General features: G+C 42.6%; 1 protein-coding gene across 2 annotated transcripts in view; it reads left to right on the top strand.

Annotated features, from left to right (window-relative positions):
- Positions 1–27,868, top strand: part of fam91a1 (family with sequence similarity 91 member A1) — a 97,547-nt gene that overhangs the window by 65,172 nt on the left and 4,507 nt on the right. For both annotated transcript variants that reach the window (XM_042310577.1, XM_042310578.1), the window contains 8 exons: positions 6,043–6,191; positions 12,109–12,243; positions 13,277–13,390; positions 13,484–13,556; positions 13,801–13,947; positions 19,217–19,315; positions 21,278–21,401; positions 21,552–21,621. In XM_042310577.1, the coding sequence (XP_042166511.1) occupies positions 6,043–6,191; positions 12,109–12,243; positions 13,277–13,390; positions 13,484–13,556; positions 13,801–13,947; positions 19,217–19,315; positions 21,278–21,401; positions 21,552–21,621 (911 nt within the window). The remainder of the gene's footprint in view (positions 1–6,042; positions 6,192–12,108; positions 12,244–13,276; positions 13,391–13,483; positions 13,557–13,800; positions 13,948–19,216; positions 19,316–21,277; positions 21,402–21,551; positions 21,622–27,868) is intronic.

Genomic DNA, 27,868 nt, shown 5'->3' with positions numbered 1-27,868 from the left:
TGAAAAACAGCTTCTATCTCAAGGCCATCAGACTGTTAAACAGCCACCACTAACATTGAGTGGCTACTGCCAACACACTGTCAATGACACTGACTCTACTCCAGCCACTTTAATCATGGGAATCGATGGGAAATGATGTAAATATATCACTAGCCACTTTAAACAATGCTACCTTATATAATGTTACTTACCCTACATTGTTCATCTCATATGCATACGTTGATACTGTACTCTATATCATCGACTGCATCCTTATGTAATACATGTATCACTAGCCACTTTAACTATGCCACTTGGTTTACATACTTATCTCATATGTATATACTGTACTCGATATCATCTACTGTATCTTGCCTATGCTGCTCTGTACCATCACTCATTCATATATCCTTATGTACATATTCTTTATCCCCTTACACTGTGTATGACAGTAGTTTTTTTGGAATTGTTAGTTAGATTACTTGCTCGTTATTACTGCATTGTCGGAACTAGAAGCACAAGCATTTCGCTACACTCGCATTAACATCTGCTAACCATGTGTATGTGACAAATAAAATTTGATTTGATTTGATATAGCCTCCACACAGACTTTGTACCGGTACCCCCTGTATATAGCCTCCACATTGACTCTGTACCAGTACCCCTGTATATAGCCTCCACATTGACTCTGTACCAGTACCCCTGTATATAGCCTCCACACTGACTCTGTACCGGTACGCCCTGTATATAGCCTCCACACTGACTCTGTACCGGTACCCCTGTATCTAGCCTCCACACTGACTTGGTACCGGTGCCCCTGTATATAGCCTCCACATTGACTCTGTACCGGTACGCCCTGTATATAGCCTCCACACTGACTCTGTACCGGTACCCCTGTATATAGCCTCCACACTGACTTGGTTCCGGTGCCCCCTGTATATAGCCTCCACATTGACTCTGTACCGGTACCCCTGTATATAGCCTCCACATTGACTCAGTACCGGTGCCCCCTGTATATAGCCTCCACATTGACTCTGTACCGGTGCCCCCTGTATATAGCCTCCACACTGACTTGGTTCCGGTGCCCCTGTATATAGCCTCCACACTGACTTGGTACCGGTGCCCCCTGTATATAGCCTCCACATTGACTCTGTACTGGTACCCCCTGTATATAGCCTCCACATTGACTCTGTACCGGTACACCCTGTATATGTCCTCCACACTGACTCTGTACTGTAACACCCTGTATATAGCCTCCACATTGACTCTGTACCGTAACACCCTGTATATAGCCTCCACATTGACTCTGTACCGGTACCCCCTGTATATAGCCTCCACATTGACTCTGTTCCAGTACCCCCTGTATATAGCCTCCACATTGACTCTGTACCGGTACCCCCTGTATATAGCCTCCACATTGACTCTGTACCGGTACCCCCTGTATATAGCCTCCACATTGACTCTGTACCGGTACCCCTCTGTATATAGCCTCCACATTGACTCTGTTCCAGTACCCCCTGTATGTAGCCTCCACATTGACTCAGTACCGGTACCCCTGTATATAGACTCCACATTGACTCTGTACTGGTACCCCTGTATATAGCCTCCACATTGACTCTGTACCGGTACCCCCTGTATATAGCCTCCACATTGACTCTGTTCCAGTACCCCCTGTATATAGCCTCCACATTGACTCTGTACCGGTACCCCTCTGTATATAGCCTCCACATTGACTCTGTTCCGGTACCCCCTGTATGTAGCCTCCACATTGACTCAGTACCGGTACCCCTGTATATAGCCTCCACATTGACTCTGTACCGTAACACCCTGTATATAGCCTCCACATTGACTCTGTACCGGTACCCCTGTATATAGCCTCCACATTGACTCTGTTCCAGTACCCCTGTATATAGCCTCCACATTGACTCTGTACCGGTACCCCTGTATATAGCCTCCACATTGACTTGGTACCGGTACCCCCTGTATATAGCCTCCACATTGACTCTGTACCGGTGCCCCTGTATATAGCCTCCACATTGACTCTGTACTGGTGCCCCCTGTATATAGCCTCCACATTGACTCTGTACCGGTGCCCCTGTATATAGCCTCCACACTGACTTGGTTCCGGTGCCCCCTGTATATAGCCTCCATATTGACTCTGTACCGGTACCCCTGTATATAGCCTCCACACTGACTTGGTACCGGTGCCCCCTGTATATAGCCTCCACATTGACTCTGTACCGGTACCCCCTGTATATAGCCTCCACATTGACTCTGTACTGACCGGTACACCCTGTATATGTCCTCCACACTGACTCTGTACTGTAACACCCTGTATATAGCCTCCACATTGACTCTGTACCGTAACACCCTGTATATAGCCTCCACATTGACTCTGTACCGGTACCCCCTGTATATAGCCTCCACATTGACTCTGTTCCGGTACCCCCTGTATATAGCCTCCACATTGACTCTGTACCGGTACCCCCTGTATATAGCCTCCACATTGACTCTGTTCCGGTACCCCCTGTATATAGCCTCCACATTGACTCTGTTCCGGTACCCCCTGTATATAGCCTCCACATTGACTCTGTTCCGGTACCCCCTGTATGTAGCCTCCACATTGACTCTGTTCCGGTACCCCCTGTATATAGCCTCCACATTGACTCTGTTCCGGTACCCCCTGTATGTAGCCTCGTTATTGTTATGTTACTTTTATAATCTTTTATCTTAGTCTACTTGGTAAATCTTTTCTTCTTCTTGAACTGCACTGTTGGTTAAGGGCTTGTAAGTAAGCATTTCACGGTGAAGTCTACACTTGTTGTATTCGGCGCATGTGACAACGTTTTTGATTTCATTTGACACGTCCGTCAGGGTTCTGGTTAGCCGGTAACAGGCTTTGGCCGATCCAAAAATAGAAATGCCGATGAATAAAATTGGTGCTGGCCAATTGTCCAGGTGAAGAAGAAGAAAATACCATTGTGAAATAATGTTTACATTTGATGGAAATACCAGTCAATGTAAATCAATTTAACTGGTCATGCTCATCGGTCAATAGGAACATTTGCATAATTTAGTGGAATTATATTGTCTCATGCGTACAGTATATTCGTTATGTATCTTATCACACGGGTACAGCACACAGATACAGAGCCTTCGAGCAGGAAATATGTCAGACAGCAGGAGAGCTGTTGCTACAGCATCAAAAAGAGCAACGGAAGGCAGGCTTCCTCAGCGCGTCACACATCACTTTGCAATGAGCTGGAGGCAGTCTGCATTTTGAAAACGTTGGAAACTTGAAGGTTTTACAACACATTATGAGACTTGTCTTACATTGCTTGTAAGTAGCCTAGCTACTCGCCTATTGGTTTTCAAATCAACTTTCTTTCATCGTGGAGGCAATTATTTGATGTCAACTTTCTTTTATTGTCCAGTATCCAAAAGAACAGTCCTAGTCATATTAACAACCCATGCTAGTTGATGATAATCCTAGTCATATTAACAACCCATGATAGTTGTTGATAATCCCAGTCATATTAACAACCCATGCTAGTTGTTGATAATCCCAGTCATATTAACAACCCATGCTAGTTGTTGATAATCCCAGTCATATTAACAACCCATGCTAGTTGTTGATAATCCCAGTCATATTAACAACCCATGCTAGTTGTTGATAATCCCAGTCATATTAACAACCCATGCTAGTTGTTGATAATCCCAGTCATATTAACAACCCATGCTAGTTGTTGATAATCCCAGTCATATTAACAACCCATGATAGTTGATAATCCCAGTCATATTAACAACCCATGCTAGTTGTTGATAATCCCAGTCATATTAACAACCCATGCTAGTTGTTGATAATCCCAGTCATATTAACAACCCATGCTAGTTGATGATAATCCTAGTCATATTAACAACCCATGCTAGTTGATGATAATCCCAGTCATATTAACAACCCATGCTAGTTGTTGATAATCCCAGTCATATTAACAACCCATGCTAGTTGTTGATAATCCCAGTCATATGATCAACCCATGATAATCCTAGTCATATTAACAACCCATGCTAGTTGTTGATAATCCCAGTCATATTAACAACCCATGCTAGTTGTTGATAATCCCAGTCATATTAACAACCCATGCTAGTTGATGATAATCCTAGTCATATTAACAACCCATGCTAGTTGATGATAATCCCAGTCATATTAACAACCCATGCTAGTTGTTGATAATCCCAGTCATATTAACAACCCATGATAATCCTAGTCATATTAACAACCCATGCTAGTTGTTGATAATCCCAGTCATATTAACAACCCATGCTAGTTGTTGATAATCCCAGTCATATTAACAACCCATGATAATCCTAGTCATATTATCAACCCATGATAATCCTAGTCATATTAACAACCCATGATAATCCTAGTCATATTAACAACCCATGCTAGTTGTTGATAATCCCAGTCATATTAACAACCCATGATAATCCTAGTCATATTAACAACCCATGCTAGTTGATGATAATCCTAGTCATATTATCAACCCATGATAATCCTAGTCATATTAACAACCCATGCTAGTTGATGATAATCCTAGTCATATTATCAACCCATGATAATCCTAGTCATATTAACAACCCATGCTAGTTGTTAATGATCCCAGTAATATTAACAACCCATGATAATCCTAGTCATATTAACAACCCATGCTAGTTGTTGATAATCCCAGTCATATTAACAACCCATGATAATCCTAGTCATATTAACAACCCATGCTAGTTGATGATAATCCTAGTCATATTATCAACCCATGATAATCCTAGTCATATTAACAACCCATGCTAGTTGATGATAATCCCAGTCATATTAACAACCCATGCTAGTTGATGATAATCCTAGTCATATTATCAACCCATGATAATCCTAGTCATATTAACAACCCATGCTAATTGATGATAATCCCAGTCATATTAACAACCCATGCTAGTTGATGATAATCCCAGTCATGTTAACAACCCATGCTAGTTGTTGATAATCCCAGTCATGTTAACAACCCATGCTAGTTGATGATAATCCCAGTCATGTTAACAACCCATGCTAGTTGTTGATAATCCCAGTCATGTTAACAACCCATGATAATCCCAGTCATATTAACAACCCATGCTAGTTGATGATAATCCCAGTCATGTTAACAACCCATGCTAGTTGTTGATAATCCCAGTCATATTAGTAACCCATGATAATCCCAGTCATATTAACAACCCATGATAATCCCAGTCATATTAGTAACCCATGATAATCCCAGTCATATTAACAACCCATGATAATCCCAGTCATATTAACACATGATAGTTGATGCATCTTTAGATTTCTGCTCTTCATACATTTCTAACAGTGTTTTCCTGCTAATTGCATAATGGAAGGAACATTTGTATATGTGGCCTGCTGCCTTGTGCGCAATGCTGTGCTTTATAATTAAATAATAGTTAATCAACCTTATTATGTAAATGTTCTGAGCTGTTGTATCAGACTCATTGCTTTTTAATGTTGTGTTTTTTATGAAGTGTAGGCCTACTGGTTGATTGAATTTGGGATTTATCTCCTACAACTGTCCCAGAGTCTGTTTGTTTCTTTGTCGCACAGAATGACAAGCTGGCCAATAGAATAGGTTCACTTTTCTGCTATAGTAGATTGACAGGCTAGTGATTTGGCTGTTCGTTGCTCGTCTTGTTGGCTGAGGAAAAGTAAATGTGGACGGTTATTCTAACACGTTCAAATTCACTTCAGAATTCGTAAAGAAGACACTCACATCGTTGCATCCTGGACTAGCATTTTCTGCTAATATGAATTACCATTATCTAAATGTGATTTCTGAACACCGTGGGTGGACGCCCTAATCAGGTTCCACACCTGCATATGGTTCCAGTACATTTCTCAAAATGTCGTCCTCATTAAAATGCTGCCGGTCAAATGACTGACCCCACATTTTCCTAACAGTGTCCCTGACGTCTGTGTATGTGTGTGTGGTGTCTTGGTCTGTGTGTGTGATTGACCCCCCCCAGGCCTCCCCCTGGATATGCTCCGCTGTGAGAGTCTGCTGGGTCTAGACCAGGCCACCTGCAGCCGTGTCCTCAACAAGAACTACAAACTACTGGTCTCCATGGCACCGCTCAGCAACGAGATACGACCTATCAGCAGCTGCACGCCTCAGGTACACACTGGTCCAACTTCACAGACCACAGGCAACGCTGGCTGCTCCTCTGTGACTGACTAGGGCCTGTTGATAGTGTGTGTGTGTGTGTGTGTGTGAGCACTGGTCACCGTGCTCTAAGACTGCTCCAGAACACACACACAAAAGGTCTGGGGATTCACACTCATTCAGACTGGAAAGCAGTTTGTCCTGGACAGACTCCAGTCTGGTATCTGACTGACAGAGAGCAACTACAGTGCCCTTGTCATTTTTCCTATTTTGTTGCCTTACAACCTGGAATTAAAATAGATTTTTGGGGGGGTTTGTATCATTTGATTTACACAACATGCCTACCACTTTGAAGATGCAAAATATGTTTTATTGTGAAACAAACAAGAAAAAAAACGGAATTTGAGTGTGCTTAACTTTTCACCCTCCCAAAGTCAATACTTTGTAGAGCCACCTTTTGCAGCAATTCAAGCTGCAAGTCTCTTGGGGTATGTTTCTATAAGCTTGGCATATCTAGCCACTGGATGGGTTCCGCTGGTGTACAAAGATCTTTAAGTCAGACCACAGATTCTCAATTGGATTGAGGTCTGGGCTTTGACGAGGCCATTCCAAGACATTTAAATGTTTCCCCTTTAACCACTCGAGTGTTGCTTCAGCAGTATGCTTAGGGTCATTGTCCTGCTGGAAGGTGAACCTCCGTCCCAGTCTCAAATCTCTGGAAGACTGAAACAGGTTTCCCTCAAGAATAATGCTGCCACAGCGCAAACATGTTTGCTTATTTTCTTCTTTAAGCAATGGCTTTTTTTCTGGTCACTCTTCCATGAAGCCCAGCTCTGTGGAGTGTACAGCTTCAAGTGTTCCTATGGACAGATACTCCAATCTCTGCTGTGGAGCTTTGCAGCTACATCAGGGTTATCTTTGGTCTCTTTGTTGCCTCTCTGATTAATGCCCTCTTTGCCTGGTCCGTGCGTCTTGGTGGGCGGCCCTCTCTTGACAGGTTTGTTGTGGTGCCATATTCTTTCCATTTTTTTGTAATGAATTTATGTTCAAAGTTTCTGATATTTTTCTATAACCCAACCCTGATCTGTACTTCTCCACAACTTTGTCCCTGACCTGTTTGGAGAGCTCCTTGTTCTTCATGGTGCCACTTGCTTAGTGGTGTTGTAGACTCTGGGGCCTAACAGAACAGGTCTGTATATACTGAGATCATGTGACAGATCATGTGACACTTAGATTGCACACAGGTGGACTTTATTTAACTAGTAATGTGACTTCTGAAGGTAATTGGTTGCACCAGATCTTATTTAGGGGCTTCATAGCAAAGGGGTGAATACATATGAACGCACCACTTTTCCGTTTTTAATATATATATATATTTTTTTGTAATTTTTTTAATTTCACTTCATCAATTTTGTGTATGTCCATTACATTAAATCCAAATAAAAATCAATTTAAATTAGAGCTATACAACTATAGAGAAATACAGCTATAGAGCTACATAACTATACAGCTACAGAGCTATACAGCTACATCTATAGAACTATACAACTATAGAGCTACAGCTATAGAACTATACTATTATAGAGCTACAGAACTATACAGCTACAGAGCTATACAGCTACATCTATAGAACTATACAACTATAGAGCTACATAACTATACAGCTACAGCTATAGAACTATACTATTATAGAGCTACAGAACTATACAGCTATAGAGCTACAGAGCTATACAGCTATAGAGCTACAGAACTATACAGCTACAGAGCTATACAGCTACATCTATAGAATTATACAACTATAGAGCTACATAACTATACAGCTACAGCTATAGAACTATACTATTATAGAGCTACAGAACTATACAGCTATAGAGCTACAGAGCTATACAGCTACAGAACTATATAACTATATAACTACAGAACTATACAGCTACAGAGCTATACAGCTACAGAACTATATAACTACAGAACTATACAGCTACATAACTATACAGCTACAGAGCTATACAGCTACAGCTATAGAACTATACAACTATAGAGCTACATAACTATACAGCTACAGCTATAGAACTATACAATTATAGAGCTACAGAACTATACAGCTATAGAGCTACAGAGCTATACAGCTACAGAACTATATAACTATATAACTACAGAACTATACAGCTACAGAGCTATACAGCTACAGAACTATAACAGCTACAGAACTATACAACTATAGAACTATACAACTATACAGCTATACAGCTACAGAACTAGCTACAGCTACAGCTACAGACTATACTATACAACTATACAGCTACAGAACTATACAGCTACAGCTATACAGCTATACAGCTATACATTATAGAGCTACAGAACTATACAGCTATAGAGCTACAGAGCTATACAGCTACAGAACTATATAACTATATAACTACAGAACTATACAGCTACATAACTATACAGCTACAGAGCTATACAGCTACAGAGCTATACAGCTACAGAACTATACAGCTACAGAACTATACCGCTACAGAACTATACAACTACAGAACTATACAGCTACAGAACTATAGAGCTACAGAGCTAGACAACTACAGAGCTATACAGCTGTACAGCTACAGAACTATACAGCTACAAAATTATACAGCTACAGAGCTATACAGCTACAGAGCTATACAGCTACAGAACTATACAACTATAGAGCTATACAGCTACAGAACTATACAACTATAGAGCTATACAGCTACAGAACTATACAGCTATACAGCTACAGAACTATACAGCTATACAGCTACAGAACTATACAGCTATACAGCTACATAACTATACAGCTACAGAGCTATACAGCTACAGAAATATACAGCTACAGAACTATACAACTATAGAGCTATACAGCTACAGAACTATACAGCTACAGAACTATACAGCTATACAGCTACAGAACTATACAGCTACAGAGCTATACAGCTACAGAGCTATACAGCCACAGAACTATACAACTACAGAACTATACAACTACAGAGCTATACAACTATAGCACATTACAGCTATACAGCTACACCGCTACAGAACTATACAGCTACAGAACTATACAACTTCAGAACTATACAGCGATACAGCTACAGAATTATACAGCTACAGAGCTATACAGCTATACAGCTACAGAACTATACAGCTACAGAACTATACAGGTATACAGCTATCGAACTATACAGCTACAGAACTATACAGCTACAGAGCTATACAGCTATACAGCTACAGAACTATACAGCTATACAGCTACAGAACTATACAGCTACAGAACTATACAACTATAGAACTATACAGCTACAGAACTATACAACTACAGAACTATACAACTATACAGATACAGAACTATACAGCTACAGAACTATACAACTATAGAACTATACAGCTACAGAACTATACAACTATACAGATACAGAACTATACAGCTACAGAACTATACAACTATACAGATACAGAACTATACAGCTACAGAGCTATACAGCTACAGAACTATACAGCTACAGAACTATACAGCTACAGAACTATACAGCTATACAGCTACAGAACTATACAGCTATACAGCTACAGAACTATACAGCTACAGAGCTATACAGCTACAGAGCTATACAGCCACAGAACTATACAACTACAGAACTATACAACTACAGAGCTATACAACTATAGCACATTACAGCTATACAGCTACACCGCTACAGAACTATACAGCTACAGAACTATACAACTTCAGAACTATACAACTACAGAACTATACAGCTACAGAACTATACAGCGATACAGCTACATAACTATACAGCTATACAGCTACATAACTATACAGCTACAGAACTATACAACTATAGAACTATACAGCTACAGAACTATACAACTATACAGATACAGAACTATACAGCTACAGAACTATACAGCTACAGAACTATACAGGTATACAGCTATCGAACTATACAGCTACAGAACTATACAGCTACAGAGCTATACAGCTATACAGCTACATAACTATACAGCTATACAGCTACATAACTATACAGCTATACAGCTATAGAACTATACAGCTACAGAACTATACAACTATAGAACTATACAGCTACAGAACTATACAACTATACAGCTACAGAACTATACAACTATACAGATACAGAACTATACAGCTACAGAACTATACAACTATAGAACATTACAGCTATACAACTACAGAAATATACAACTTCACAACCACATAATTATACAACAACACAACTGTACAACTACACAGCTAATCAGCTATACCGCTACAAAACTATACAGCTACAGGACTCTACAGCTACAGAACTATACGGCTACAGGACTCTACAGCTACAGAACTATACGGCTACAGAACTATACAGCTACAGAACTATACAACTACAGAACTATACAGCTACAGAACTATACAGCTACAGAGCTACACAACTACAGAGCTATACAGCTATACAGCTACATAACTATACAGCTATACAGCTACAAAACTATACAGCTACAGAACTATACAACTATAGAACTATACAGCTACAAAACTATACAGCTATACAGCTACAGAGCTATACAGCTACAGAGCTATACAGCTACAGAGCTATACAGCTACAGAACTATACAGCTACAGAACTATACAGCTACAGAGCTATACAGCTCTACAGCTACAGAACTATACAGCTACAGAACTATACAGCTACATAACTATACAGCTATACAGCTACAGAACTATACAGCTATACAGCTACAGAACTATACAGCTACAGAACTATACAACTATAGAACTATACAGCTACAGAACTATACAACTATACAGATACAGAACTATACAGCTACAGAACTATACAACTATACAGATACAGAACTATACAGCTACAGAACTATACAACTATAGACACATTACAGCTATACAACTACAGAAATATACAACTTCACAACCACACACTACAACCACAACACACACAGACACTACACACCACAACACTACACAGACACTACAACCACAACACAACACAGACACTACAACCACAACACACACAGACACTACAACCACTAACACACAGACACTACAACCACACACTACAGAGCTACAACACAACACAGACAGACACTACAACCACATAACACAGCACACAGCTACAAAACTATACAGGTACATAACTATACAGCACAGAACACTACAACTATAGAACTATACAGCTACAAAACTATACAGCAGACACTACAACCACAACAGTCAGGAGGTGGATCAGCCACAGAGTCAGCAGGCTATACAGCTACAGAACATACAGCTACAGAACGGTCAGCAGGGTGGTGCATCGGCCACGGTCAGCACAGGTGCATACAGCCACGGTCAGCAGGGTGGTGCATCGGCCACAGTCAGCAGGGAACATCGGCTATACGGTCAGCAGGGTGGTGCACCACACCCACGCAGTCAGCAGGGTGGTGCATCAACCACGGTCAGCAGGGTGGTGCATCGGCCACGGTCAGCACACAGACATACAACCACAACAGTCAGGTGGTGCATCGGCCACGGTCAGCAGGGTGGTGCATCGGCCACGGTCAGCAGGGTGGTGCATCGGCCACGGTCAGCAGGGTGGTGCATCGGCCACGGTCAGCAGGGTGGTGCATCGGCCACGGTCAGCAGGGTGGTGCATCGGCCACGGTCAGCAGGGTGGTGGATCGGCCACGGTCAGCAGGGTGGTGGATCGGCCACGGTCAGCAGGGTGGTGGATCGGCCACGGTCAGCAGGGTGGATTAGGCTGCTATTATTTTCTTTCGGGATTTGAACATTCTTGTAAATTCCATGAACCTTGGCCAGCTAATCTAATTCATGTCATGGTACATTGAGTAGTATGTGCTTGCATTTCTCCCTAGTCAAATCAACCATACATTTATGAATAAATAAACTGTATTGTTCCCCCCGTAGCACATTGGCCCAGCCATCCCCGAAGTGAGCTCCATCTGGTTCAAGCTCTATCTGTACCATGTGACCGGCCAGGGTCCTCCCTCCCTGCTGCTGTCCAAGGGCTCCAGGCTCCGGAAACTACCAGACATCTTCCAGGTCAGTCTGTAGAAACTACCAGACATCTTCCAGGTCAGTCTGTAGAAACTACCAGACATCTTCCAGGTCAGTCTGTAGAAACTACCAGACATCTTCCAGGTCAGTCTGTAGAAACTACCAGACATCTTCCAGGTCAGTCTGTAGAAACTACCAGACATCTTCCAGGTCAGTCTGTAGAAACTACCGGACATCTTCCAGGTCATTCTGTAGAAACTACGACTGCCTTCCAGGTCAGTCTATAGAAACTACCAGACATCTTCCAGGTCAGTCTGTAGAAACTACCAGACATTTTCCAGGTCAGTCTATAGAAACTACCAGACATCTTCCAGGTCAGTCTGTAGAAACTACCAGACATCTTCCAGGTCATTCTGTAGAAACTACGACTGCCTTCCAGGTCAGTCTGTAGAAACTACCGGACATCTTCCAGGTCATTCTGTAGAAACTACGACTGCCTTCCAGGTCAGTCTATAGAAACTACCAGACATCTTCCAGGTCAGTCTGTAGAAACTACCAGACATTTTCCAGGTCAGTCTATAGAAACTACGACTGCCTTCCAGGTCAGTCTATAGAAACTACGACTGCCTTCCAGGTCAGTCTGTAGAAACTACCAGACATTTTCCAGGTCAGTCTATAGAAACTACGACTGCCTTCCAGGTCAGTCTATAGAAACTACCAGACATCTTCCAGGTCAGTCTGTAGAAACTACCAGACATTTTCCAGGTCAGTCTGTAGAAACTACCGGACGTCTCGCAGGTCAGTCTGTAGAAACTACCGGACATCAGGTCAGTTTTAATGGTCCGATATTCTGTGGACTGGTTTCCCGGAAACAGATTAATCTTAGTCTTGGTCTAAAAATCGAATTCAGTGGTGGACTTCCGTTGAACATCCGTTTTAGTTTAGTACTAGCCTTTATTTGTGTGTGTGAAATCGCCGGTCCTTGCTGCCTGGCCTGAGTGCTACTACCTGTCATCAGAAAGACACACTCAGTTTTTCTGGTTGTGAGGATTCCTGGTGATTATTGTATGTGTTCCAGGTTTTTGACAGGCTGCTGATCACTTCCTGGGGTCACGACCCCGGTGTGGTTCCTACGTCCAACGTGCTGACCATGCTCAATGACGCCCTCACACACTCCGCTGTACTCATACAAGTAAGACATATACACACACACACACACACACACACACACACACACACACACACACACACACACACTCTAACGTAAGTCTCTCTGGGTCCACAGGGCCATGGGCTGCAGGGTCATGGAGAGACAGTTCACGTCCCCTTCCCGTTTGACCGGGAGGATCTCAAAGGAGGTAGCTGGTTCTCAAGCTGCTGTAGTTGATGCACTGCTATCTATCTGAGCCTGCAGAACTGACAATCAAGTCAGAGACCTGTTGCTTTCTCAAGCCCTCTTCTTTCTCTATGAACAGTTGAATTTGGTTGACAACAAGAAGTGACACATGTTAGAAGTGACACGTTGGAGGTATCACATGTAAGAGTTGATATACAAATCTTTCTGTGTTATCCTCGGTTAACTCTTTCTGACCCCCCACCCAGAGTTCTCCTCCTCCAACATGTGTGTCCACAAGGCCTTGCTGCTGCTGAGGGAGAAGGTGGATCTGGAGCACCAGTGTGGTTACATCACCATGCTCAACCCCAACAGCAGGCACCGCAGGAGGGCCAGCGAGAGCTCCGACGGCAGGGGTGAGTGGAGGGTTGGGATTAGGGTTGCGACGGTCATAGAATTTTGGATGACGGTAATTGGCCAGCCAAATGACTGCAGTCTCCCGTCTTCAGTCAATATATATATGCAATACCAGTCAAAAGTTTGGACACACCTACTCATTCAAGGGTTTTTCTTTATTTTTTTACTATTTTCTACATTGTAGAAGAGTCAAGACATAAACTATGAAATAACACATATGGAATCATATAGTAACCAAAAAAGTGTTAACAAATCAAAATATATGATAGATTTGAGATTAGCCACCCTTTGCCTTGATGACAGCTTTGCACACTCTTGGCATTCTCTCAACCAGCTTCACGAGGTAGTCACCTGGAATGGATTTCAATTAACAGGTGTGCCTTGTTAAAAGTATATTACTGGAACTTCTGTCCATCTTAATGTGTTTGAGCCAATCAGTTGTGACGAGGTAGGGGTGGTATACAGAAGATAGCCCTATTTGGTTAAAGACCAAGTCCATATTATGGGAAGAACAGCTCAAATAATCAAAGCAAAACGACAGTCCATCATTACTTTAAGACATGAAAGTCAGTCAAAACGGAACATTTCAAGAACTTTGCAAGTTTCTTCAAGTGCAGTCGCAAAAACCATGAAGTGCTATGATGAAACTGGCTCTCATGAGGACCACCACAGGAAAGGAAGACCCAGAGTTACATCTGCTGCAGAGGATAAGTTCATTAGAGTTACCAGCCTCAGAAATTGCAGCTCAAATAAATGCTTCACAGAGTTCAAGTAGCAGACACATCTCAACATCAACTGTTCAGAGACTGCATGAATCAAATAAAATACAATTGTATTTGTCACATGCGCCGAATACAACAGTTGTAGACCTTACAGTGAAATGCTTATTTACAAGCCCTTAACCAACAATGCTTTAAGAAGGTAAAAAAGTAAGTAAAAAATAGAAAATAAAAGTAACAAATAATTAGGCCTTCATGGTTGAATTGCTGCAAAAAAACCACTACTACTAAAGGACAGCAATAATAAGAAGAGACTTGCTCGGGCCAAGAAACACGAGCAAAGAATATTAGACTGGTGAAAATCTTTCCTTTGGTCTGATGAGGCCAAATTTGAGATTTTTGGTTCCAATCACCTTGTCTTTGTGAGACGCAGAGTAGGTGAACGGATGATCTCCGCATGTGTGGTTCCCACCATGAAGCATGGAGGAAGAGGTGTGATGGTGCTTTGCTGGTGACACTGTCAGTGATTTATTTAGAATTCAAGGTGCTTAGAGGGACTATCATTTGTTTTTCAACAGGATAATGACCCAACACACCTCCAGGCTGTGTAAGGGCTATTTGACCATGAATGAGAGTGATGGAGTGCTGCATCAGATGACCTGGCCTCCACAATCACCCAACCTCAACCCAATTGAGATGGTTTGGGATGAGTTGGACCGCAGAGTGAAGGAAAAGCAGCCAACAAGTGCTCAGCATATGTGGGAACTCCTTCAAGACTTTCGGAAATGCATTCCTCATGAAGTTGGTTGAGGGAATGCCAAGAGTGTGCAAAGCTGTCATCAAGGCACAGGGTGGCTACTTTGAAGAATCTAAATTCTCAAATATATTTTGATTTATTTAACACTTTTTGGTAGATATAGAACCTACACTGTCTAGAACAGGGGACCATAGATATAGAACCGATACTGTCTAGAACAGGGGACCATAGAAAAATAACCTATACCGTTTGGAACAGGGACCATAGAAAAAGAACCTATACCGTTTGGAACAGGGGACCATATATATAGAACCAATACTGTTTGGAACAGGGGACCATAGATATAGAACCGATACTGTTTGGAACAGGGGACCATATATATAGAACCAATACTGTTTGGAACAGGGGACCATAGATATAGAACCGATACTGTTTGGAACAGGGGACCATAGATATAGAACCGATACTGTTTGGAACAGGGGACCATAGATATAGAACCTATACTCCATGTTCAGTTTATTAGGTACTGGGTCGGACCCCTCTTTGCCCGCAGAACAGCCTGAATCCTTCGGGGCATGGAAATGTTACCCAATATTGGTATCAAGAGATGTTTATCACCCCAAAATTGTCCAATGTTGGTGATGGCGTGCCCACTGGAGCTGCTGCTTCTTGTTTTTAGCTGATAGGAGTGGAACCCGGTGTGGTTGTCTGCTGCAATAGCCGTGACAAGGACTGTGCCGTTACATGCCTGTTTGTGGGCTGCCCGATAGCACAAACCTTGCCATTCTTCTTGGACCTCTCTCATCAACAGGCTGTTTGTGCTCACATGACTGCCACTGTTTTTTGTTTGTCACACCGTTCTCTGGAAACCCTAGACACTATCGTGTGTGAAAAGCCCCGGAGGCCATTTCTGAGATACTGGAACCAGCTCGCCTGGCACCAACAATCTACCACGCTCAAAGTTGCTTTAGGTCACTGGTTTTGCCCATTCTAATGTTCAATCGAGTAACTGAATGCCTCAATGCCGGTCTGCCTGCTTTATATAGCAATCCAAGGCCACTTGACTCACTGTCTGTAGGCACACCATCTACCGCTTCTGAGTATTTTACTCGCCAATGTTCAGTCCCTGGACAGTGAAGTAGACGAGCTCAGGGCGAGGATCTCCTTCCAGAGTGACATCATGGATTGTAGCATACTCTGTTTTACGGAATATACTGTCCCCATCCATACAGCCAGCTGGGTTCTCAGGACATCACACAGACAGGAATAAAGAACTCTCCGGGAAGAAGAAAGGTAAGTGTTTCATGATTAACTACTCATGGATTGACGTTGGTAACGTACAGAAACTCAAGTCCTCAAGTCCTTTTGTTCACCCAACCTAGAATACATTACAATCAAATGCCGTCCGTATTACGTCCCAAGAGAATTCTCTTCGGTTATAGTCACAGCCGTGTAAATTCCCCCTAGAGCCGATACCACGACGGCCCTTAAGGAACTACCCTGGACTTTGTGCAAACTGGAAGTGTGAACCACCACCGCATTTAACCATGGCAAGGTGCCTGGGAATATAGTTGATTACAAACAGTGCAGTTTTTTGTCCTTAAGCCATTTTGCCACAACTTTGGAAGTATGCGTGGGGTCATTGTCCATTTGGAAGACCCATTTGCGACCAAGCTTTAACTTCCTGACTTCCTGATGTCTTGAGGCGTTGCTTCAATATATCCACATCATTTTCATCTATTTTGTGAAGTGCACCAGTCCCTCCTGCAGCAAAGCACCCCCACAACATGATGCTGCCATCCCCGTGCTTCATGGTTGGGATGGTGTTCTTCGGCTTGCAAGCCTCCCCCTTTTTCCTCCAAACATAACGATGGTCACTATGGCCAAACAGTTTTATTTTTGTTTCATCAGATCAGAGGACATTTCTCCAAAAAGTACGATCTTTGTCCCCATGTGCTGTTGCAAACCATAGTCTGGCTTTTTATGGCGGATTTGGAGCAGTGGCTTCTTCCTTGCTGAGCGGCCTTTCAGGTTATGTCGATATCGGACTCGTTTTACTGTGGCTATAGATACTTTTGTACCTGTTTCCTCCAGCATCTTCACAAGGTTCTTTGCTGTTGATTTGCACTTTTTGCACCAAAGTACGTCCATCTCTAGAAGCGTCTCCTTCCTGAGCGGTATGGCGGCTGCGTGGTCCCATGGTGTTTACACTTGCATACTATTGTTTGTACAGATGAATGTGGTACCTTCAGGCGTTTGGAAATTGCCCCCAAGGATGAACCAGACTTGTGGATGTCTTGGCTGATTAAAAAAAAAAAATGATGTCAAGCAAAGAGGCACTGAGTTTGAAGGTAGGCCTTCACATACGTCCACTGGTACACCTCCAATTGACTCAAATTATGTCAATTAGCCTATCAGAAGCTTCTAAAGCCTTGACATCATTTTCATGGAATTTACCAAGTTGTTTAAAGGCACAGTCAACTTAGTGTATGTTAACTTCTGACCCACTGGAATTGTGATACAGCGAATTATAAGTGAAATAATCTGTCTGTAAGCAATTGTTGGAAAAATGACTTGTGTCATGCACATCGTAGATGTCCCAACCGACCTGCCAAAACTATAGTTCGTTAACAAGAAATTTGTGTAGTGTTTGAAAAACAAGTTTTATTGACTCCAACCTAAGTGTATGTAAACATCCTGACTTCAACTGAATGTGGTCAACAGACAATCATGGATTATAAACTACAATTTACGACTTCAAAGGGAAAACCAGCCACGTCGCAGACAAGGACGTCTTGCTCCCGGACAAGCTAAACACTTTCTTCGCCCTCTTTAAGGATAACACAGTGCCATCGACAGTGCCATCGACGCGGCCCGCTCCCATGGACTGTGGGCACTCGTTCTCAGAGGCCGACTTGATTAAGACATTTAAGCGTGTTAACCCTCGTAAAGCTGCCGGCCCAGACAGCATCCCTAGCTGCGTCCTCAGAGCATGCGCAGACCAGCTGGCTGGAGTGTTTACGGACATATTCAATCTCTCCCTATCCCAGTCTGTTGTCCCCACTTGCTTCAAGATGGCCACCATTGTTCCTGTACCCAAGAAAGCAAAAGTAACTGAACAGAGGGACTATCGTCCCGTGGCACCCACTTCTGTCATCATGAAGTGCTTTGAGAGGCTAGTCAAGGATCATATCACCGCCACCTTACCTGCCACCCTAGACCCAATTTCAATACCACCTCAATAAATCCACAGACCATGCAATCGCCATTTCACTGCCCTATCCCATCCTGGACAAGAGGAATAACTATGTAAGAATGCTGTTCATTGCCAACAGCTCAGCATTCAACACCACAGTATCCTTCAAGCTCATCATTTGGGTCTAATCCCCGCCCTATGCAACTGGGTCCTAGACTTCTTGGAGAAGGTATAAACCTTAAAGTTCCTCGGGGGAACACGTCACTGACAATCTGAAATGGTCCACCCACACGGACAGTGTGGTGAAGAAGGCGCAACAGAGCCTCTTCAACCTCAGGAGGCTGAGGAAATTCGTCTTGGTCCCTAAGACCCTCACAAACTTTTACAGATGCACTATTGAGAGCATCCCTTCTGGCTGTATCACCGCCTGGTACAGCAACTGCACCGCCCTCAACCACAGGGCTCTCCAGAGGGTCAACTGGGTTTCTAATCCTTATTTAACTAGGCAACTGGGTGGTGGATAACAATTGTTATATTGTCTATACAGGAGACAGTCATCTGGGAGGTGGGTAACTATTGTTATATTGTCTATACAGGAGACAGTCATCTGGGAGGTGGGTTGGAGGCCAACAGCAGCACGGAGTCCTTTGAGCTGGTCACAGAGGACAACAATGGAGGAAAGCAAGCAGCAGAAGGTATAGTACAGTCTACTCAAACTAGGAGGCGATCTGAAATAGCACCCTATTCCCTATGTAGTGCACTGCTTTTGGAGAAGGAAAGCAAGCAGCAGAAGGGGACAGTGGGGCTACTCAAACTGGTGATTGGTTCCAAGGTTCATACTACTAGTATACCACTTAGAATACAATAGTGACTATTCATCCCTTTGGAAGAGGCTTTTGAATCAGACTTCAGGAACACCTTCCCCCTATCTGTTTCTATCTGAGTGTCCACAACATTAGGAACACCTTCCTCCTATCCAGCTTCCCCCTATCTGTTTCTATCTGAGTGTCCACAACATTAGGAACACCTTCCTAATAAGGAGTTGCACCCCCCTTCCCCCTATCCGTTTCTATCTGAGTGTCCACAACATTAGGAACACCTTCCTAATAAGGAGTTGCACCCCCCTTCCCCCTATCTGTTTCTATCTGAGTGTCCACAACATTAGGAACCCCCCTTCCCCCTATCTGTTTCCACAACACTGAGTGTCCACAACATTAGGAACACCTTCCTAATAAGGAGTTGCACCCCCTTCCCCCCCCTTCCCCCTATCCGTTTCTATCTGAGTGTCCACAACATTAGGAACACCTTCCTAATAAGGAGTTGCACCTTCCCACCCCCTTCCCCCTATCTGTTTCTATCTGAGTGTCCACAACATTAGGAACACCTTCCTAATAAGGAGTTGCACAACATTAGGAACACCCCCTTCCCCTATCCCTATCCGTTTCTATCTGAGTGTCCACAACATTAGGAACACCTTCCTAATAAGGAGTTGCACCCCCTTCCCCCTATCTGTTTCTATCTGAGTGTCCACAACATTAGGAACACCTTCCTAATAAGGAGTTGCACCCCCTTCCCCCTATCCGTTTCTATCTGAGTGTCCACAACATTAGGAACACCTTCCTAATAAGGAGTTGCACCCCCTTCCCCCTATCCGTTTCTATCTGAGTGTCCACAACATTAGGAACACCTTCCTAATAAGGAGTTGCACCCCCTTCCCCCTATCCGTTTCTATCTGAGTGTCCACAACATTAGGAACACCTTCCTAATAAGGAGTTGCACCCCCTTCCCCTATCCGTTTCTATCTGAGGACATTAGGAACACCTTCCTAAGTTACCCCCTTCCCCCTAGGAGTTGCACCCCCTTCCCCCTATCTGTTTCTATCTGAGTGTCCACAACATTAGGAACACCTTCCTAATAAGGAGTTGCACCCCCTTCCCCTATCTGTTTCTAACTGAGTGTCCACAACATTAGGAACACCTTCCTAATAAGGAGTTGCACCCCCCTTCCCCCTATCTGTTTCTAACTGAGTGTCCACAACATTAGGAACACCTTCCTAATAAGGAGTTGCACCCCCTTTTGCCATCAGAACAGCCTCAATTAATCTGGGAATTGACTCTATGGCTGGATGTCCTTTGGGTGGTGGACCATTATTGATACACACGGGGAAACTGTTGAATGTGAAAAACCCAGCAGCGTTGCAGTTCTTGGCACAAACCGGTGCACCTGGCACCTACTACCATACCCCGTTCAAAGGCACTTTAATCTGGTGTTTTGCCCATTCACCCTCTGAATGACACACAAACACAATCCATGTCTCAATTGTCCCCAGGCTTAAAAATCTTTCTTTAACGTGTCTCCTCCCCTCCATCTACACTGATTGAAATTGATTTAACAAGTGACATCAATAAATGATCATAGCTTTCACCTGGATTCACCTGGTTAGTCTATGTCATGGAGGGAGTAGGTGTTCCTGATGTTTTGTCCACTCAGTGTACAGTATATATTGTTAATGTGTTTTTAGTAAGTCACTGAGAGGTCAAAAGGGAATTTCCATCCTTGGTTTTATTCTATTATCTTCTTATACTCTCACGTTCCGTTCTGTGACTTCTCTCTTCTTGTCCCCGTTTGATGATGTAATGTTTTGTACCCCCCTGCAGTGCCGTTGACAGAAGATGAGTGGGTCCCTCTAGAGCTGTGCTTTGGGATGCCTCTCTTCAGCTCCGAGCTGAACCGCAAAATATGCCGAAAGATCGCCTCGCACGGCCTCTGTAGCAAAGACAGGTACTGGAAGAACAACATAAAGAGCCTGTTTTTTATGTCCTGGTTGGGAAATGGAAAAAGACTAGAGGTTTTTTTTGGGGGGGGGGTTTGGTTTATCTTAAAAAGTGTCAACTTAAAAGAAGGTTGAAAGTGTAATTTTTGTTGTTTCAGCCTTCAAGACCTACTTCATTCCAGCCGAACACTGTCATTGAATGTTCTGAGTTTTGTTCAGTCGTTCCAGGTAAGAGCTGCTTTCTATTGTATTACACCTTGCTGCCACTTGAAGAGCACTCAAATCAAACCAGCCAATCAGAACAGAACACTGAAAGTGGTCCAGTCTCATAAACCTGTTTCCATGCTGCCACCCCTCAAGCACCCAGCCAGAACCCCTATAAACCTATGGCATGACCATGAGAGAAGCATCCTCTTTAGGAATCAGACACATAACACAGCAGCACATAGAGTGAAATAAAATGGAGAAAGAAATGAGGTCATACTGAGGACATTAAGACTGCAAAAATAAACCAGACAACAGCAACATGAATGATAATTATATCATCCTTATAACTGTCATCATCAAAACAAGTGATGCGCAAATATCCATATATCCATATATATATATCCATATACATATATCCATATATCAATATCCATATATCCATATCCATATATACATATCCATATATCCATATCCATATATACATATACATATATATATACATATATATATATATATATAGATATCAATATACATATATCAATATATCCATATATACAGTGCCTTGCGAAAGTATTCGGCCCCCTTGAACTTTGCGAACTTTTGCCACATTTCAGGCTTCAAACATAAAGATATAAAACTGTATTTTTTTGTGAAGAATCAACAACAAGTGGGACACAAACATATCCAGGTGTTAGAATGGCCAAGTCAAAGTCCAGACCTGAATCCAATCGAGAATCTGTGGAAAGAACTGAAAACTGCTGTTCACAAATGCTCTCCATCCAACCTCACTGAGCTCGAGCTGTTTTGCAAGGAGGAATGGGAAAAAATTTCAGTCTCTCGATGTGCAAAACTGATAGAGACATACCCCAAGCGACTTACAGCTGTAATCGCAGCAAAAGGTGGCGCTACAAAGTATTAACTTAAGGGGGCTGAATAATTTTGAACGCCCAATTTTTCAGTTTTTGATTTGTTAAAAAAGTTTGAAATATCCAATAAATGTCGTTCCACTTCATGATTGTGTCCCACTTGTTGTTGATTCTTCACAAAAAAACACAGTTTTATATCTTTATGTTTGAAGCCTGAAATGTGGCAAAAGGTCGCAAAGTTCAAGGGGGCCGAATACTTTCGCAAGGCACTGTACATATATCCATATATCAATATACATATATCCATATATCAATATCCATATATCAATATACATATATCAATATACATATATCAATATACATATATCCATATATCAATATCCATATATCAATATACATATATCAATATACATATATCAATATACATATATCCATATACATATATCAATATCAATATACATGTATCCATATATCAATATACATATATCCATATATCAATATCATATATCAATATACATATATCAATATACATATATCAATATACATATATCCATATATCAATATCAATATACATGTATCCATATATCAATATACATATATCAATATACATATATCAATATACATGTATCCATATATCAATATCAATATACATGTATCCATATATCAATATACATATATCAATATATCAAATACATATATCAATATACATATATCAATATACATGTATCCATATATCAATATACATATATCCATATATCAATATCCATTTATCAATATACCATATATCCATATATCAATATACATACATCCATATATCAATATACATACAGTTACATGTCTGTGAGAGCTAGAAATCTTGCTTGTTTGTAGGTGACCAAATACTTATTTTCTACCATAATTTGCAAATAAATTCATAAAAAATCCTACAATGTGATTTTCTGATTTTTTTTTTCTCATTTTGTCTGTCATAGTTGAAGTGTACCTATGATGAAAATTACAGGCCTCTCATCTTTTTAAGTGGGAGAACTTGCACAATTGGTGGCTGACTAAATACTTTTTTGCCCCACTGTACATATATCCATATATCCATATATCAATATACAGATATCCATTTATCAATCTACATATATAAATATACATATGTCCATATATAAATATATCAATCAAATCAAATCAAATTTTATTTGTCACATACACATGGTTAGCAGATGTTAATGCGAGTGTAGCGAAATGCTTGTGCTTCTAGTTCCGACAATGCAGTAATAACCAACAAGTAATCTAACTAACAATTCCAAAACTACTGTCTTATACACAGTGTAAGGGGATAAAGAATATGTACATAAGGATATATGAATGAGTGATGTTACAGAGCAGCAGAGGCAAGATAAAGTAGATGGTATCGAGTACAGTATATACATATGAGATGAGTATGTAAACAAAGTGGCATAGTTAAAGTGGCTAGTGATACATGTATTACATAAGGATGCAGTCGATGATATAGAGTACAGTATATACGTATACATATGAGATTAATAATGTAGGGTAAGTAACATTATATAGGGTAGCATTGTTTAAAGTGGCTAGTGATATATTTACATCATTTCCCATCAATTCCCATTATTAAAGTGGCTGGAGTTGAGTCAGTGTCAGTGTCAGTGTGTTGGCAGCAGCCACTCAATGTTAGTGGTGGCTGTTTAACAGTCTGATGGCCTTGAGATAGAAGCTGTTTTTCAGTCTCTCGGTCCCAGCTTTGATGCACCTGTACTGACCTCGCCTTCTGGATGATAGCGGGGTGAACAGGCAGTGGCTCGGGTGGTTGATGTCCTTGATGATCTTTATGGCCTTCCTGTAACATCGGGTGGTGTAGGTGTCCTGGAGGGCAGGTAGTTTGCCCCGGTGATGCGTTGTGCAGACCTCACTACCCTCTGGAGAGCCTTACGGTTGAGGGCGGAGCAGTTGCCGTACCAGGCGGTGATACAGCCCGCCAGGATGCTCTCGATTGTGCATCTGTAGAAGTTTGTGAGTGCTTTTGGTGACAAGCCGAATTTCTTCAGCCTCCTGAGGTTGAAGAGGCGCTGCTGCGCCTTCTTCACGATGCTGTCTGTGTGAGTGGACCAATTCAGTTTGTCTGTGATGTGTATGCCGAGGAACTTAAAACTTGCTACCCTCTCCACTACTGTTCCATCGATGTGGATAGGGGGTGTTCCCTCTGCTGTTTCCTGAAGTCCACAATCATCTCCTTAGTTTTGTTGACGTTGAGTGTGAGGTTATTTTCCTGACACCACACTCCGAGGGCCCTCACCTCCTCCCTGTAGGCCGTCTCGTCGTTGTTGGTAATCAAGCCTACCACTGTTGTGTCGTCCGCAAACTTGATGATTGAGTTGGAGGCGTGCGTGGCCACGCAGTCATGGGTGAACAGGGAGTACAGGAGAGGGCTCAGAACGCACCCTTGTGGGGCCCCAGTGTTCAGGATCAGCGGGGAGGAGATGTTGTTGCCTACCCTCACCACCTGGGGGCGTCCCGTCAGGAAGTCCAGTACCCAGTTGCACAGGGCGGGGTCAAGACCCAGGGTCTCGAGCTTGATGACGAGCTTGGAGGGTACTATGGTGTTGAATGCCGAGCTGTAGTCGATGAACAGCATTCTCACATAGGTATTCCTCTTGTCCAGATGGGTTAGGGCAGTGTGCAGTGTGGTTGAGATTGCATCGTCTGTGGACCTATTTGGGCGGTAAGCAAATTGGAGTGGGTCTAGGGTGTCAGGTAGGGTGGAGGTGATATGGTCCTTGACTAGTCTCTCAAAGCACTTCATGATGACGGATGTGAGTGCTACGGGGCGGTAGTCGTTTAGCTCAGTTACCTTAGCTTTCTTGGGAACAGGAACAATGGTGGCCCTCTTGAAGCATGTGGGAACAGCAGACTGGTATAGGGATTGATTGAATATGTCCGTAATCACACCGGCCAGCTGGTCTGCGCATGCTCTGAGGGCGCGGCTGGGGATGCCGTCTGGGCCTGCAGCCTTGCGAGGGTTAACACGTTTAAATGTCTTACTCACCTCGGCTGCAGTGAAGGGAGAGACCGCATGTTTTCATTGCAGGCCGTGTCAGTGGCACTGTATTGTCCTCAAAGCGGGCAAAAAGTTATTTAGTCTGCCTGGGAGCAAGACATCCTGGTCCGTGACTGGGCTGGATTTCTTCCTGTAGTCCGTGATTGACTGTAGACCCTGCCACATGCCTCTTGTGTCTGAGCCGTTGAATTGAGATTCTACTTTGTCTCTGTACTGACGCTTAGCTTGTTTAATAGCCTTGCGGAGGGAATAGCTGCACTGTTTGTATTCAGTCATGTCACCAGACACCTTGCCCTGATTAAAAGCAGTGGTTTGTGCTTTCAGTTTCACACGAATGCTGCCATCAATCCACGGTTTCTGGTTAGGGAATGTTTTAATCGTTGCTATGGGAACGACATCTTCAACGCACGTTCTAATGAACTCGCACACCGAATCAGCGTATTCGTCAATGTTGTTGTCTGACGCAATACGAAACATCTCCCAGTCCACGTGATGGAAGCAGTCTTGGAGTGTGGAGTCAGCTTGGTCGGACCAGCGTTGGACAGACCTCAGCGTGGGAGCTTCTTGTTTTAGTTTCTGTCTGTAGGCAGGGATCAACAAAATGGAGTCGTGGTCAGCTTTTCCGAAAGGGGGCGGGGCAGGGCCTTATATGCATCGCGGAAGTTAGAGTAACAATGATCCAAGGTCTTTCCACCCCTGGTTGCGCAATCGATATGCTGATAAAATTTAGTCTTGTTTTCAGATTAGCCTTGTTAAAATCCCCAGCTACAATGAATGCAGCCTCCGGATAAATCGTTTCCAGTTTGCAGAGAGTTAAATAAAGTTCGTTCAGAGCCATCGATGTGTCTGCTTGGGGGGGGGATATATACGGCTGTGATTATAATCGAAGAGAATTCTCTTGGTAGATAATGCGGTCTACATTTGATTGTGAGGAATTCTAAATCAGGTGAACAGAAGGATTTGAGTTCCTGTATGTTTCTTTCATCACACCATGTCACGTTAGTCATAAGGCATACGCCCCCGCCCCTCTTCTTACCAGAAAGATGTTCGTTTCTGTCGGCGCGATGCGTGGAGAAACCCGCTGGCTGCACCACCTCGGATAGCGTCGTTCCAGTGAGCCATGTTTCCGTGAAGCATAGAACGTTACAGTCTCTGATGTCCCTCTGGAATGCTACCCTTGCTCGGATTTCATCAACCTTGTTGTCAAGAGACTGGACATTGGCAAGAAGAATGCTAGGGAGTGGTGCACGGTGTGCCCGTCCCCGGAGTCTGACCAGAAGACCGCCTCGTTTCCCTCTTTTTCGGAGTCGTTTTTTTGGGTCGCTGCATGGAATCCACTCCGCTGTCCTGTTTGTAAGGCAGAACACAGGATCCGCGTCGCGAAAAACATATTCTTGGTCGTACTGATGGTGAGTTGACGCTGATCTTCTATTCAGTAGTTCTTCTCGACTGTATGTAATGAAACCTAAGATGACCTGGGGTACTAATGTAAGAAATAACACGTAAAAAAACAAAAAACTGCATAGTTTCCTAGGAACGCGAAGCGAGGCGGCCATCTCTGTCGGCGCCGGAAGCCTGCCTTTTCAATATACATATATCCATGTACAAATATCCATATATCAATATACAGATATCCATTTATCAATATACATATATCCATATATAAATATATCAATATACAAAAATCCATATATAAATATACATATGTCCATATATAAATATATAAATATACAAATATCCATATACAAAGCAAAAACTTTGTACTATCACTTATTCATATTCCTCCAATCACAATAGAGGGAAGACCTATTTTGAGTTCAGAATGTCAGTAAAACCAGAGAAGGTACTGGGAAGAGTAATGGGAACGAGACAACCAGAAGAGTTCTTAATGTTCATTACACACAAATCAAATCAAATTTTATTTGTCACTTTCGCCGAATATTTCGCCGAATACAACAGGTGTAGACCTTTCCGTGAAATGCTTACTTACAAGCCCGTAACCAACAATGCAGTTCAATAAATATTTACTAAATATACTAAAGCAAAACAGAATCTAAATAATCAAAAAGTAACACAAGAAATGTACATAACAATAACAAGGCTATATACAGGAGGTACCGGTACCGAGTCACTGTGTGAGGGTACCGGTTAATCGAGGAAATTTGTAAAGTGTATATTGATAGATAATAAACAGCGAGTAGCAGTAGTGTAAAAACAAAGTGGGGTCAATGTAAGTAGTCCGAGTGGCCATTTGATCAGTTGTTCAGCAGTCTTATGGCTTGGGGGTGGAAGCTTTTAAGGAGTCTTTTGGTCCTAGACTTGGCATTCCGGTACCACT

This window comes from Oncorhynchus tshawytscha, linkage group LG31 (assembly GCF_018296145.1).
Source record: "Oncorhynchus tshawytscha isolate Ot180627B linkage group LG31, Otsh_v2.0, whole genome shotgun sequence".
In the NCBI taxonomy this organism is placed as follows: Eukaryota; Metazoa; Chordata; class Actinopteri; order Salmoniformes; family Salmonidae; genus Oncorhynchus; species Oncorhynchus tshawytscha.
Note: the sequence above shows the minus strand (reverse complement) of the source record. Positions and strands in the feature narration are given on the sequence as shown.